Source organism: Pongo pygmaeus, chromosome 8, assembly GCF_028885625.2.
Source record: "Pongo pygmaeus isolate AG05252 chromosome 8, NHGRI_mPonPyg2-v2.0_pri, whole genome shotgun sequence".
Classification (NCBI taxonomy): Eukaryota; Metazoa; Chordata; class Mammalia; order Primates; family Hominidae; genus Pongo; species Pongo pygmaeus.
This window is the reverse complement of record NC_072381.2, coordinates 62,042,946-62,055,141: the sequence shown is the minus strand read 5'-3', so window position 1 is coordinate 62,055,141 and position 12,196 is coordinate 62,042,946. Positions and strand designations below refer to the sequence as shown.

The 12,196-nt window shown below is 43.4% G+C and overlaps 1 protein-coding gene across 2 annotated transcripts in view; it reads left to right on the top strand.

Annotated features, from left to right (window-relative positions):
* Positions 1–12,196, top strand: part of SH2D4B (SH2 domain containing 4B) — a 108,528-nt gene that overhangs the window by 32,207 nt on the left and 64,125 nt on the right. For both annotated transcript variants that reach the window (XM_054435837.1, XM_054435838.1), the window contains exon 3: positions 469–616. In XM_054435837.1, coding sequence (XP_054291812.1) covers positions 469–616 — 148 coding nt within the window. The remainder of the gene's footprint in view (positions 1–468; positions 617–12,196) is intronic.

Genomic DNA, 12,196 nt, shown 5'->3' with positions numbered 1-12,196 from the left:
CTCCTGGGCTCAAGTGATCCTCCCGCCTCAGCCTCCTGAGTATCTGGGACACAGGTGCATGCCACCAGACATGGCTAATTTTTCAAATTTTTAGTAGAGACGGTGTTACACTATGTTGCCCAGGCTGGTCTTGAACTCCTGGCCTCAAGCGATCCTCCTGCCACTGCCTCCCAAAATGCTGGGATTACAGGCACGCACCACCATGCCTGACCTACATGTATCCTTGTATGCTTGAGTGAGTGTAGAAAATCTAGGAAATGGGGTTTCTAGCATAGTTTTCCTGGCTTCTAGAACAATTGTGCCGATTTACACTCCCATGCGTGAGAATGCCTATTTCTCCCTGTCTTTGCCAACACTGAATTCTGATAGACCAAGGAAAAATTGCTCATTGTTTTTATTTCAAGTTCTATTGTTATGTGGTCCTTCAGTTTTTCACACAAGCTTATACCTGTGGTGCTCTCTTGGTAGGAGACAGAAGGAGGCAGAGATCACCAAGAAGTTCCGGGATGCTCTGGCCAATGAGAAAGCCCGGATCTTGGCGGAGAAGTGGAAAGTGGAGATGGAAGATCGCAAGGCTGCCAAAGTCCTGGAGGAACGCATCCACGAGGAATTCAAGGTGAGCCAGCGCATGGGGCCCCTGTGTGTGGCCACCTGATTAACCCCTGAGACCACTGGAGCTGGCCTCTGGTTTGGATCAATCCTTGGCCATTGGTTGGTACTGGGTGCTTTATGAGAAATCTGTCATGTCTGAGCAGGAAGGACCTTGATACACCATTTGGGCCAATCCACTTCTTTTTTTTTTTTTTTTTGAGACAGAGTCTCGCTCGTCGCCCAGGCTGGAGTGCAGTGGCGCAATCTGGGCTCACTGCAAGCTCCGCCTCCCGGGTTCACGCCATTCTTCTGCCTCAGCCTCCCGAGTAGCTGGGACTACAGGTGCCCACCACCACGCCCAGCTAATTTTTTGTATTTTTAGTAGAGACGGGGTTTCACCGTGTTAGCCAGGATGGTCTCGATCTCCTGACCTCGTGATCTGCCCGCCTCAGCCTCCCAAAGTGCTGGGATTACAGGCGTGAGCCACCGCTCCCGGCCAGGCCAATCCACTTCTTATTTTACAGATGAGGAAACTGAGGGTCAGACAGAAGAGACTTGGCCAAGTTCACATGTAGTAGTGGTTAGGGATAGAGTCAGAATCAGAACCGGGGCCTTTTGCATCCCAAACCACCGGTCCAGAAATGAGGCCTAGAACATTCCTTTTTCATAATATTCAGGTAATAATAACACTCTTCTGGAAATATTTATGAGGATTCAAGGAGATGATATAGTCACATTTTGTGGTCTAGGATAGAGTTATTGGTCTATTGACAGGTGCTGGTTAGAACAAATAGTAGGTTTTTCTGGTAACATTGAGCTTTTTAATGGAGGTCTAGAGTCACCTAGGGACATGACCTTATGCTGCTAGAAGCCATGGCCAGAGTGTGATGGAGTTGTTATGTGTGTGCAGAGTCTTGAAGTTGTCAATATACTCATGGCATTTTCCCATTTAAAAAATTTTAAAACTTTGTTTTCCCCTATACTAATTAGATAGTGAGGACATTGGCCTTTTCTCTTCTTTTCTTTTTTGAGACGGAGTCTCACTTTGTTGCCCAGGCTGGAGTTCAATGGCGCAATCTCGGTTCACTGCAACTTCTGCCTCCCGGGTTCAAGCAATTCTTCTGCCTCAGCCTCCCAAGTAACTGGGAGTACAGGCGTGCGCCACCATGCCCGACTAATTTTTGTATTTTTAGTAGAGACAGGGTTTCACCAGGTTGGCCAGGCTGGTCTCGAACTCCTGACTTTGTGATCTGCCCACCTCAGCCTGCCAAAGTGCTGGGATTATAGGCGTGAACCACCGCGCCCGACCAACGTTGGCCTTTTCAGATCATGTATGTTGCAAATATTTTTATCCGTGTTTTTTTTTCTTAAATTTGGTTTCCGTATTTTCAGATGTACATAGGATTAAACTTTTAATTGGCTAAATCTATCAGTCTATTTTTTTTCATTATTTGCTTCATGCTTAGAAGGATCTGTGACATCACAAGCTTATAAAAATCTACATTGTTTATATGTCTTTCCTGATTTTATTTCTCTCCAACTAGTTTTCCTTCACTTTGGAGGGTGGTGTAATAGAGGGCTCTTGCTTTATTTTCTTCCAAATGGGAGCCAGTAGTCCCCATATTATTTATTATGTAATCTGTCTTTTCCCTTCTCATTTGACTTGCTGCCTTGATTGGATTCTTACTTGTTACTTACTTGTGGGCCTTTTTGCGGATTTTTCTTCTCTGATTTATTATTCCTGAGACAGACTTAATTGTTTAATTATTGTAGCTTTAAAATAAATTTTAACATCTGTTAAGGTAAGAACCCTACCATTACTCTTCATTTCCAAAATGTCCTTGGCTAATCTCACCCATTTTTTTTTCTGCCAGGGAAACTTGAATTATTTTGTCATTATCTCCCACCCTCTTAGCAACAAAGACCTCGGTGATTTTCATTAGAATTGCATCAATTTATAGCTGTCTTTGTGAAAAATGAACATTTTTACAATATTGAATCATTGAATCTTCTTGTTCAGAAATATATGTTATTCAAAGGTTCTTTTTGTCTTTGTTAATTTTTTAAAATACCTTTAAAAGTGCTGACCACCTAATCCCAAATTTTCTCAATAACTTTTATCTATATACCTATATGCTTCTATTTTTTGGAACTTGGTAAAATTTATTTTCTTTAAATGCTCCACATTTGTTTTTACTTTTTATTTGAGATAGGGTCTCACTCTGTTGCCCAGGCTGGAGTGCAGTGGCACAATCTCAGCTCACTGTAACCCCTGTCTCCTGGTCTTAAGTGATCCTCCCTCCTCAGCCTCCCAAGTAGCTGGAACTGCAGGCGTGCCACCACACCCAACTAATTTTTGTATTTTTTGTAGAGACAGGATTTCACCATGTTGCCCAGCTGGTCTTGAACTCCTGAGCTCAAGCTAACCACCTACCTTGGCCTCCCAAAGTGCTGGGATTACAGGCGTGAGCCACTACACCTGGCCATACATTTCTTTTTTAGTTAAACTTTAGGTTTAATATTCGTTGTTGCTATTGTGAATAAGATTGTACCCATTATTTTAAAAACTATTGCACTTGCTAGTTATATATTTGGATCCACAGCCTGTGGTTGAGACACTCAGTGAAACTGAGGGTCTGGCCAGATGGCCCTAGTGATCCTCCATGAGTGTTATTAATCTCCTTATTTAATCTTCCCATGAGTTGTAAATTTTTTAGCAGATTTTCCTGAGTTTTTATTATTAATTAATTAATTAATTTGTTTGAGACAGAGTTTCGCTCTTGTCGTCCAGGCTGGAGTGCAATGGCGCAGTCTCGGCTCACTGAGACCTCCACCTCCCAGGTTCAAGTGATTCTCCTGCCTCAGCCTCTCAAGTAGCTGGGATTGCAGGCACCCGCCACCGCACCCAGCTAATTTTTGTATCTTTAGTAGAGATGGGGTTTCACCATGTTGGTCAGGCTGGTCTCGAACTCCTGACCTCAAGTGATCCACCCACCTTGGCCTCCCAAAGTGCTGGGATTACAGGCATGAGCCACCATGCCTGGCCTCTTGTGAGTTTTTAAATGGAGTATAATGTGGAAAACAGTATTTGGAAACAGTATGTACCATCCACACATTTTATTTTTTTAAAATTTCAAACATGAAGAAAAGTTGAAAGAAAAAATAAAATGAATACTCATATATTCTCCATTTAAATTCACCAATTATTAACATTTTACCACATTTGCCTTCTCTCTCTGGCAAATATGGTAAAATATTAATAGTTGGTGAATTTAAATGGAAAATATTTATATGCTCACTCACACTCATATACACTTTGTTGTTGCTATTGTTTTACTAAACAATTTTAAAGGAAGTCATGGATGACGATATTCTAACCCAGGGGTTGGCAAACTATTTTCTGTAAAGGGCCAGATAGTAAATATTTTAGGCTTTGGGAGCCAACTGTCTCTGTCACACAACTACTCAGCTGCTGTTGTAGCACAATAGCAGCTACCGACAATTTAGAAACAAAAGGATGTGGGCTGGGCATGGTGGCTCACACCTGTAATCCCAGCACTATGGGCGGCTGAGGCGGGTGGATCACTTGAGGTCAGGAGTTCGAGACCAGCCTGGCCAACATGGTGAAACTACTAACAATACAAAATACTAAAAAATACAAAAATTAGCCAGGCCTGTAATCCCAGCTACTCAGGAGGCTGAGGCAGGAGAATCGCTTGAACCCAGGAGGCAGAGGTTGCAGCTAGTGGAGATTGAGCCACTGCACTCCAGCCTAGGATCCTTAGTTTGCAGATTCCTGATCAAAACCTAAGAAGTTCAAAATGCATCTCCTATGAAGAAGGGCATTTCCCTCCACAGCCACAAAAGTCATTATCACACCTATTGAAATGAACAATAACTCCATAATAGTATTTCAAGTCCAACTCACAGTGGAGAGATACTTAGTTTATGTTGCTGGGTTTTGCATATGATTATTTAAGTCTGCTCGGGAAGAAAACCAATTCTTTTTATGTCTCTCCTAACCGTGAAAGCACCTGCTCTAATTTCTGGCCTTCCTCTTTCCCACATGGGGGCTGAGCTCCAGATACTGGAAGAGTGGCTCTGTGGAGCTGGAGTCCTGGGGCTCAGCTCACAAGGAGATCATGAAGGGATTAAGGTATGAGTAGAGGTTTTCCGGTCAATGGTCTCCTTGAGAACCTCAGTGATAGAGTGGGTGAGAAATTGTGGGATGTTCTATGCTAGGGCTCCTGAAGGATCACTAGGGCCATTTGGCCAGACTCTCAGGTTCACTGAGGGGCTCAACCACAGGCTGTGGATGTTATTGCCAAGGAAGGTTATGATTATTATGTGTTTGTTTTGGTTCAAATATTAATTTGATAAATGTGAATGTTTAAACTTCATTAGAAATAGTAATCCTGATTTGGTATGTCTTCATTTTGAAGAGTCTCAGAAATGCCTTGGAGAGGCTCATTAGGGCAGTATCTGTTAGCAACATTAGAACAAGTACTGTGCAGTTGAATGGTCCAGTTTCATGAGCTGAGATATCTTCTGTTCGCTCTGCCTGTAAGTGCACTGCCCTTTTGCTGTGTGGAACTCTTCATCACAGGAAATAGTTAAGCCTAGGCTAAAACATGATCTGAAAGGTTTCTGTGGTAGGTTAAATGGGATTTGCGGCAAATTGTTTGCCCCTCCTCCCTTTGAGAGGTAGGATCTATTCCCCCTCCCCTTTTGGCTGCGTCAGCCTTATGACTAGCTGTGATGTGTAGAATGCAGTAGTAATGACTGATATAACTTTCTAATTTTTTAATCCGAGATGGAGTCTCACTCTGTTGCCCAGGCTGGAGTGCAGTGACATGATCTTGGCTCACTGAAACTTCTGCCTCCTGGGTTCAAGTGATTCTCCTGCTTCAGCCTCCCAGGTAGCTGGGATTACAGGTGCACACCACCACACCCAGTTATTTTTTGTATTTTCAGTAGAGACAGGTTTCACCATGTTAGCCAAGTTGGTCTCGAACTCCTGACCTCAAGTGATCTGCCTGCCTCAGCCTCCCAGAGTTGGAATTACAGGCATGAGCCACTGAGCCCGGACTGATATAACTTTTGAGGAAAGACTATAAGAGAGCTGAAGTTTCTACTTTTCCCGCTCTTGCAATGCTCATTTTTGGAAGCTGTCCTATAAGAATCCCTACTACCCTACACTACACACTGTAAGGAAACCCAAGTTAGCTATGCGGAGAGGAAGAGGCTACATGGAGGGGCACTGATGCACCAGACACATGAGTGAAGCCTTGGTTCTGCCAGCCCGTCCCAGTGAATGACCCCAACCAAGTGATTGACCTCAATTGATACTACGTGGTACAGAAGAGCCACCCAGCCAAGCCCTTCCTGAATTATTAACCTGCAGAATCATACACAAATAAAATGGTAGTTTTTTAGACCACTGAATTTTCTTTTTCTTTTTTTTTTTTTTGAGACAGAGTCTCGCTCTGTCTCCCAGGCTGGAGTGCAGTGGCGCAATCTCAGCTCACTGCAAGCTCCACCTCCCAGGTTCATGCCATTCTCCTGCCTCAGCCTCCCGAGTAGCTGGGACTACAGGTGCCCACCACCACATCTGGCTAATTTTTTGTATTTTTAGTAGAGACGGGGTTTCACCGTGTTAGCCAGGATGGTCTTGATCTCCTGATCTTGCGATCCACCCGTCTCAGCCACCCAAAGTGCTGGGATTACAGGTGTAAGCCACAGTTCCCGGCCCTTTTTTTTGTATTTTTAGTAGAGACGGGTTTCACCATGTTAGCCAGGACGGTCTCAATCTCCTGACCTCGTGATCTGCCTGCGTCGGCCTCCCAAAGTGCTGAGATTACAGATGTGAGCCACCATGCCCGGCCTTAGACCACGGAATTTTCTGGTAATTTGTTACTCAGCAGTAGACAACCAAAAACAGCTTCACCAAGGGATTTATGCATTGGGTTAGAGATGGGCTTAGATAATTTTTTTCTTTCTTTTTTTTTTTTTTTTTTTTGAGACAGGGTCCGGCTCTGTCACCCAGGCCACAGTGCAGTGGCACAATCTCAGCTCACTGCAACTGCCATCTCTTGGACTCTAGCCATCATCCCACTTCAGCCTCCCAAGTAGCTGGGACTACAGGGATGCACCACCATGCCTGGCTAATTTTTTATTTTTTGTAGCGATGGGGTTTCGCCATGTTGCCCAGGCTCATCTGGAATTTCTGAGCTCAAGCAATCCACCCATCTCAACTTTCCAAAGTGAGATAATTTTTATTGTGTCTTTCAACAGTAGGGTTCTAACATTCTGAGTCTTTTTTGTAGGAACGTACCAACAACCTTCATTTAATACTTTCTTTTTTCCTGAGAACCTAAGGGGAGGCTGTTTGTTGTGGGGGAGGAGGGGAGAAATAAACTACCAGCTCTCAAAAGCTTACAGGATGCCAGGGGAGAGAGAGACAACTCCACGAGCAACCCTTAGTCCCAACCACACCCCGGGGAGTATAATGGAGGGCAGAGGAGTAACTTTAGAGGTCTGGGCCTGAGCAAGCACAAGAGATGGAAAGGAGAGCTGTGGAATGATGAATGGTCTGCTGGAAGGAGAGATAAAAAGTTCATGATGGATGAAGCCAGACATAAGCCTGGATAAGAGGCAGGGTGTGGAGCTCTTAAATGCTACATTAAGGGGGTGGACTTTCCTCTGTGGGCAAAGCAGGATCTTGATACAAAGAAGGATGTGGTCAGATCAAGTTTTAGGAGCACAACTGATGGCAATGATGTGATTCAAGTGATGAGTTTTCAGGCAAGAGACTAGTTAGGAGATTTTTGCAATGGTCAAGGCCGATGAGTGAGGGTCTGGACAGAGTCTATGACAACGAGGAAGGAGAGAAGGGGATGGATATAGCAAAATGGTGGTGGTGAAATCAATAGGGCTTGGCATCAATTAGATGTTGGGATGAGGGAAAGCAAAGAGCAAAGGCATCCAAGTCCCAGGCTGGAAGATGGGGAGATGGCAGCACCCTCCCACCATGGGGAGCTGGGGAGGGTGTGCAGGTTTGCAGGAAAGAGAAAGTGCTTAGATTGACTGCATTGAGGGATTTTTACCCCACAGAGAAGGGAGATAGGTGGAGGCTGGAGGAGAGGTGAGAGCTTGGGTGAAAAGCCTGGTGATGGAGAGAGATGGGCTGGGCTCACTTTCGGCAGCTCATGTTGAGGATGTAGGCAGGTTCTACTAATTCTCCAGGTCAAGGAAAAGGTAATAATGACAACTGCATTCTGAAAATGGAAAAAAAAAAATCCCAGAATCTTTATATTGGGTTACAGAGGGAACTCTGAAGATAGAGACAGCTGGAAACTGGTTTTTTTAAAATTTATTTTTATTTTTATTTATTTATTTATTTATTATTATACTTTAAGTTTTAGGGTACATGTGCACAATGTGCAGTTTAGTTACATATGTATACATGTGCCATGCTGGTGTGCTGCACCCATTAACTCGTCATTTAGCATTAGGTATATCTCCTAATGCTATCCCTCCCCCCTCCCCCCACCCCACAACAGTCCCCAGAGTGTGATGTTCCCCTTCCTGTGTCCATGTGTTCTCATTGTTCAATTGCCATCTATGAGTGAGAACATGCGGTGTTTGGTTTTTTTGTCCTTGCGATAGTTTACTGAGAATGATGATTTCCAATTTCATCCATGTCCCTACAAAGGACATGAACTCATCATTTGTTATGGCTGCATAGTATTCCATTGTGTATATATGCCACATTTTCTTAATCCAGTCTATCATTGTTGGACATTTGGGTTGGTTCCAAGTCTTTGCTGTTGTGAATAGTGCCGCCATAAACATACATGTGCATGTGTCTTTATAACAGCATGATTTATAGTCCTTTGGGTATATACCCAGTAATGGGATGGCTGGGTCAAATGGTATTTCTAGTTCTAGATCCCTGAGGAATCGCCACACTGACTTCCACAATGGTTGAACTAGTTTACAGTCCCACCAACAGTGTAAAAGTGTTCCTCTTTCTCCACATCCTCTCCAGCACCTGTTGTTTCCTGACTTTTTAATGATTGCCATTCTAACTGGTGTGAGATGGTATCTCATTGTGGTTTTGATTTGCATTTCTCTGATGGCCAGTGATGGTGAGCATTTTTTCATGTGTTTTTTGGCTGCATAAATGTCTTCTTTTGAGAAGTGTCTGTTCATGTCCTTCGCCCACTTTTTGATGGGGTTGTTTTTTTCTTGTAAATTTGTTGGAGTTCATTGTAGATTCTGGATATTAGCCCTTTGTCAAATGAGTAGGTTGTGAAAATTTTCTCCCATTTTGTAGGTCGCCTGTTCACTCTGATGGTAGTTTCCTTTGCTGTGCAGAAGCTCTTTAGTTTAATTAGATCCCATTTGTCTATTTTGGCTTTTGTTGCCATTGCTTTTGGTGTTTTAGACATGAAATCCTTGCCCATGCCTATGTCCTGAATGGTAATGCCTAGGTTTTCTTCTAGGGTTTTTATGGTTTTAGGTCTAACATTTAAGTCTTTAATCCGTCTTGAATTAATTTTTGTTTAAGGTGTAAGGAAGGGATCCAGTTTCAGCTTTCTACATATGGCTAGCCAGTTTTCCCAGCACCATTTATTAAATAGGGAATCCTTTCCCCATTGCTTGTTTTTCTCAGATTTGTCAAAGATCAGATAATTGTAGATATGCAGCGTTATTTCTGAGGGCTCTGTTCTGTTCCATTGATCTACATCTCTGTTTTGGTACCAGTACCATGCTGTTTTGGTTACTGTAGCCTTATAGTTTGAAGTCAGGTAGCGTGATGCCTCCAGCTTTGTTCTTTTGGCTTAGGATTCACTTGGTGATGCGGGCTCTTTTTTGGTTCCATATGAACTTTAAAGTAGTTTTTTCCAATTCTGTGAAGAAAGTCATTGGTAATTTGATGGGGATGGCATTGAATCTATAAATTACCTTGGGCAGTATGGCCATTTTCACGATATTGATTCTTCCTATCCATGAGCATGGAATGTTCTTCCATTTGTTTGTATCCTCTTTTATTTCATTGACCAGTGGTTTGTAGTTCTCTTTGAAGAGGTCCTTCACGTCCCTTGTAAATTGGATAATAATAAGAGCTATCTATGACAAACCCACAGCCAATATCATACTGAATGGGCAAAAACTGGAAGCATTCCCTTTGGAAACTGGCACAAGACAGGGATGCCCTCACTCACCACTCCTATTCAACATAGTGTTGGAAGTTCTGGCCAGGGCAATTAGGCAGGAGAAGGAAATAAAGGGTATTCAATTAGGAAAAGAGGAAGTCAAATTGTCCCTGTTTGCAGATGACATGATTGTATATCTAGAAAACCTCATTGTCTCAGCCCAAAATCTCCTTAAGCTGATAAGCAACTTCAGCAAAGTCTCAGGATACAAAATCAATGTACAAAAATCACAAGCATTCTTTTACACCAATAACAGACAAACAAGAGAGCCAAATCATGAGTGAACTTCCATTCACAATTGCTTCAAAGGGAAACCGGTTTTTAAAAACCATTCTGCTGTGGCTGGTGCCATTTGAACATAATTTACATGCATATAAAAGTGTTCCTTTAGAAAAAAGGAGATCCTGAGGCCAGATAAAATTTGCATTTATTTCCCCCATGCTTTCTTAACTCCTAAAATTGCTTCTGGACATTTCTCCTTCTGTTCAAGACCACAGAACACGGCTCAATAAACATCCTGTGCTGTTCTTCCACCCGAGGTCCTGTGACCTTCCTTCTCTGCTTGCATCTTCCTCCCTCCTCCCACTCCCACCTCTTCCCGGTTTTACTCTTAAGGAACACACATGGTTGATTCTGTTCAGCTGTTTATTAATTTTTTTCCATTTTCTATTCAAGGCCACTCCCTTTTTTTTTTCTCCTTTAAGTTTGGAGTTCATTTTGGCCACTTAATGAACTCCTATACAACTTTAGAAATGATTACTGCTGTATTTCCAATAGATTAGAAGTGGTGGGAAAATTTTCTACTTCTCAATTTTCTCTTGAAAATTTTAGACTTTACCAGAACTTCTCTAGGCAAGGCTGACACCGACAAAACAACATGATGTGGTGTACCCTGTCCCTCCAGGGGATCATCAGAAACCCTGTCTTCTCTTTACCTGTTTGATAACTCATGCACTTCTCTGGTCAGCATTTATGGAGCACCTGATATCTGCTATGTCCTGTGCTGTGAGCTGGCAATGGAGGAATGAACAGCATAGGTTTGGTTCTGCCTTTTTGGAGTGCATCAGCTCACTGTGGTGTTATTGGGGCCAGACTAACAACAAAAATGAGGATGCCTTCGTCACCTTAAAAATGATGAGGTTCATAAATTTGGAAAGGGGAGCTTTATATCTCATAAAGGGTTGCAGCCTGCAGGTGGCTATTTTGACAGGCTGGGAAGCCCAGCTTCTGGTCAGAAGCTGGTAGCAGGCACTTTGAGGCAGGGAAGAATGAGACAGGAGTTTATGCTGACCAGGTTAGCTGAGTCTACATACTACAATTAGACCCTATACATCAAAAGGCAAAGCAGAGGGCGTGAAGGCCCTTAGGGTACATCCTCTGTAGACTCTCCAGAACTACTCTGTGGTCAGTGGTCTCTTATCAGGAAGGAAGGCTGGTCAGTTGTTGTGTCAAAACCATGAAAAGGGAGCGGCCCCATCAGGCTGTTGGTTGATATCAGTCTTTCAAAAGGGCTGGTTTCTGTTTAATCCTTAGGGAAGAAAGCCTAATGGTGGTTACCGAGGCAAGTCTGATCTCCTCTCCCATCATGGCTGGGAACTCAGTTTTTAAAGTTTCTCACGGGTCCCCTTGGCCAAAAAAAGGTCTGTTCAGTTGCTTAGGGGGCCTAGGATTTTAAACAAATTTTCATCTTCCAGAAAAGGCATTTGTCTTGATGACATTTTCCACAGGACTGTGGCAGACCCTGGCCTCCGTGGGTTCCTGTGGTGTGCTGTTACTGATGGGTTATGAGGAGAAGGGAGATTGAATAAGCTGGACAGCTCAGAGGGCTTTGGGGAGCCAGAGCAAGGCGATTAATTCCTAGGCAGAAGGGGAGTGTTTGCGTACCTGGCCTTTTGGCTGCTAAACCTCAGAAAAATGGGCTTTTCTTTCAGTGGTATCAGATGGGTCAGAGAATTCTGATAGTTGTGACAGCAATGAGAATTTTTAGGCAATTTCAGCTTTGAGCGTTATTTTAGCAAGACCACATGTAATGCAACAGTAGTTGCAAAATGTTTTCCTTTGTCGTCCCCATCCTTATGAAGAGCTTGCCTTTATCATAGTAAATGGCCAGTCATTTTCCTCTGAGATGGGCGGTTGCTGTAGGCCTCTGGCTCCCTGGGTGGTGTCCTACTCTCCAGGTGAAGAAGAACTGATTGAACATGGCCCTACAATTTAACTTGCTGCTTCCTTTTAGTCACAGCCAGTTGAAGTAGGAACACTGCATTGTAATCTGAGGTGGTTAAGGGCCACTTATCCACCATAGGCCAGTCAAGACACTTATCCACTGTGTGCCAGTCATTTCCTGGGCTCCAATCTCCTTGTTGTGGGCTGAAATATGTCCCCGC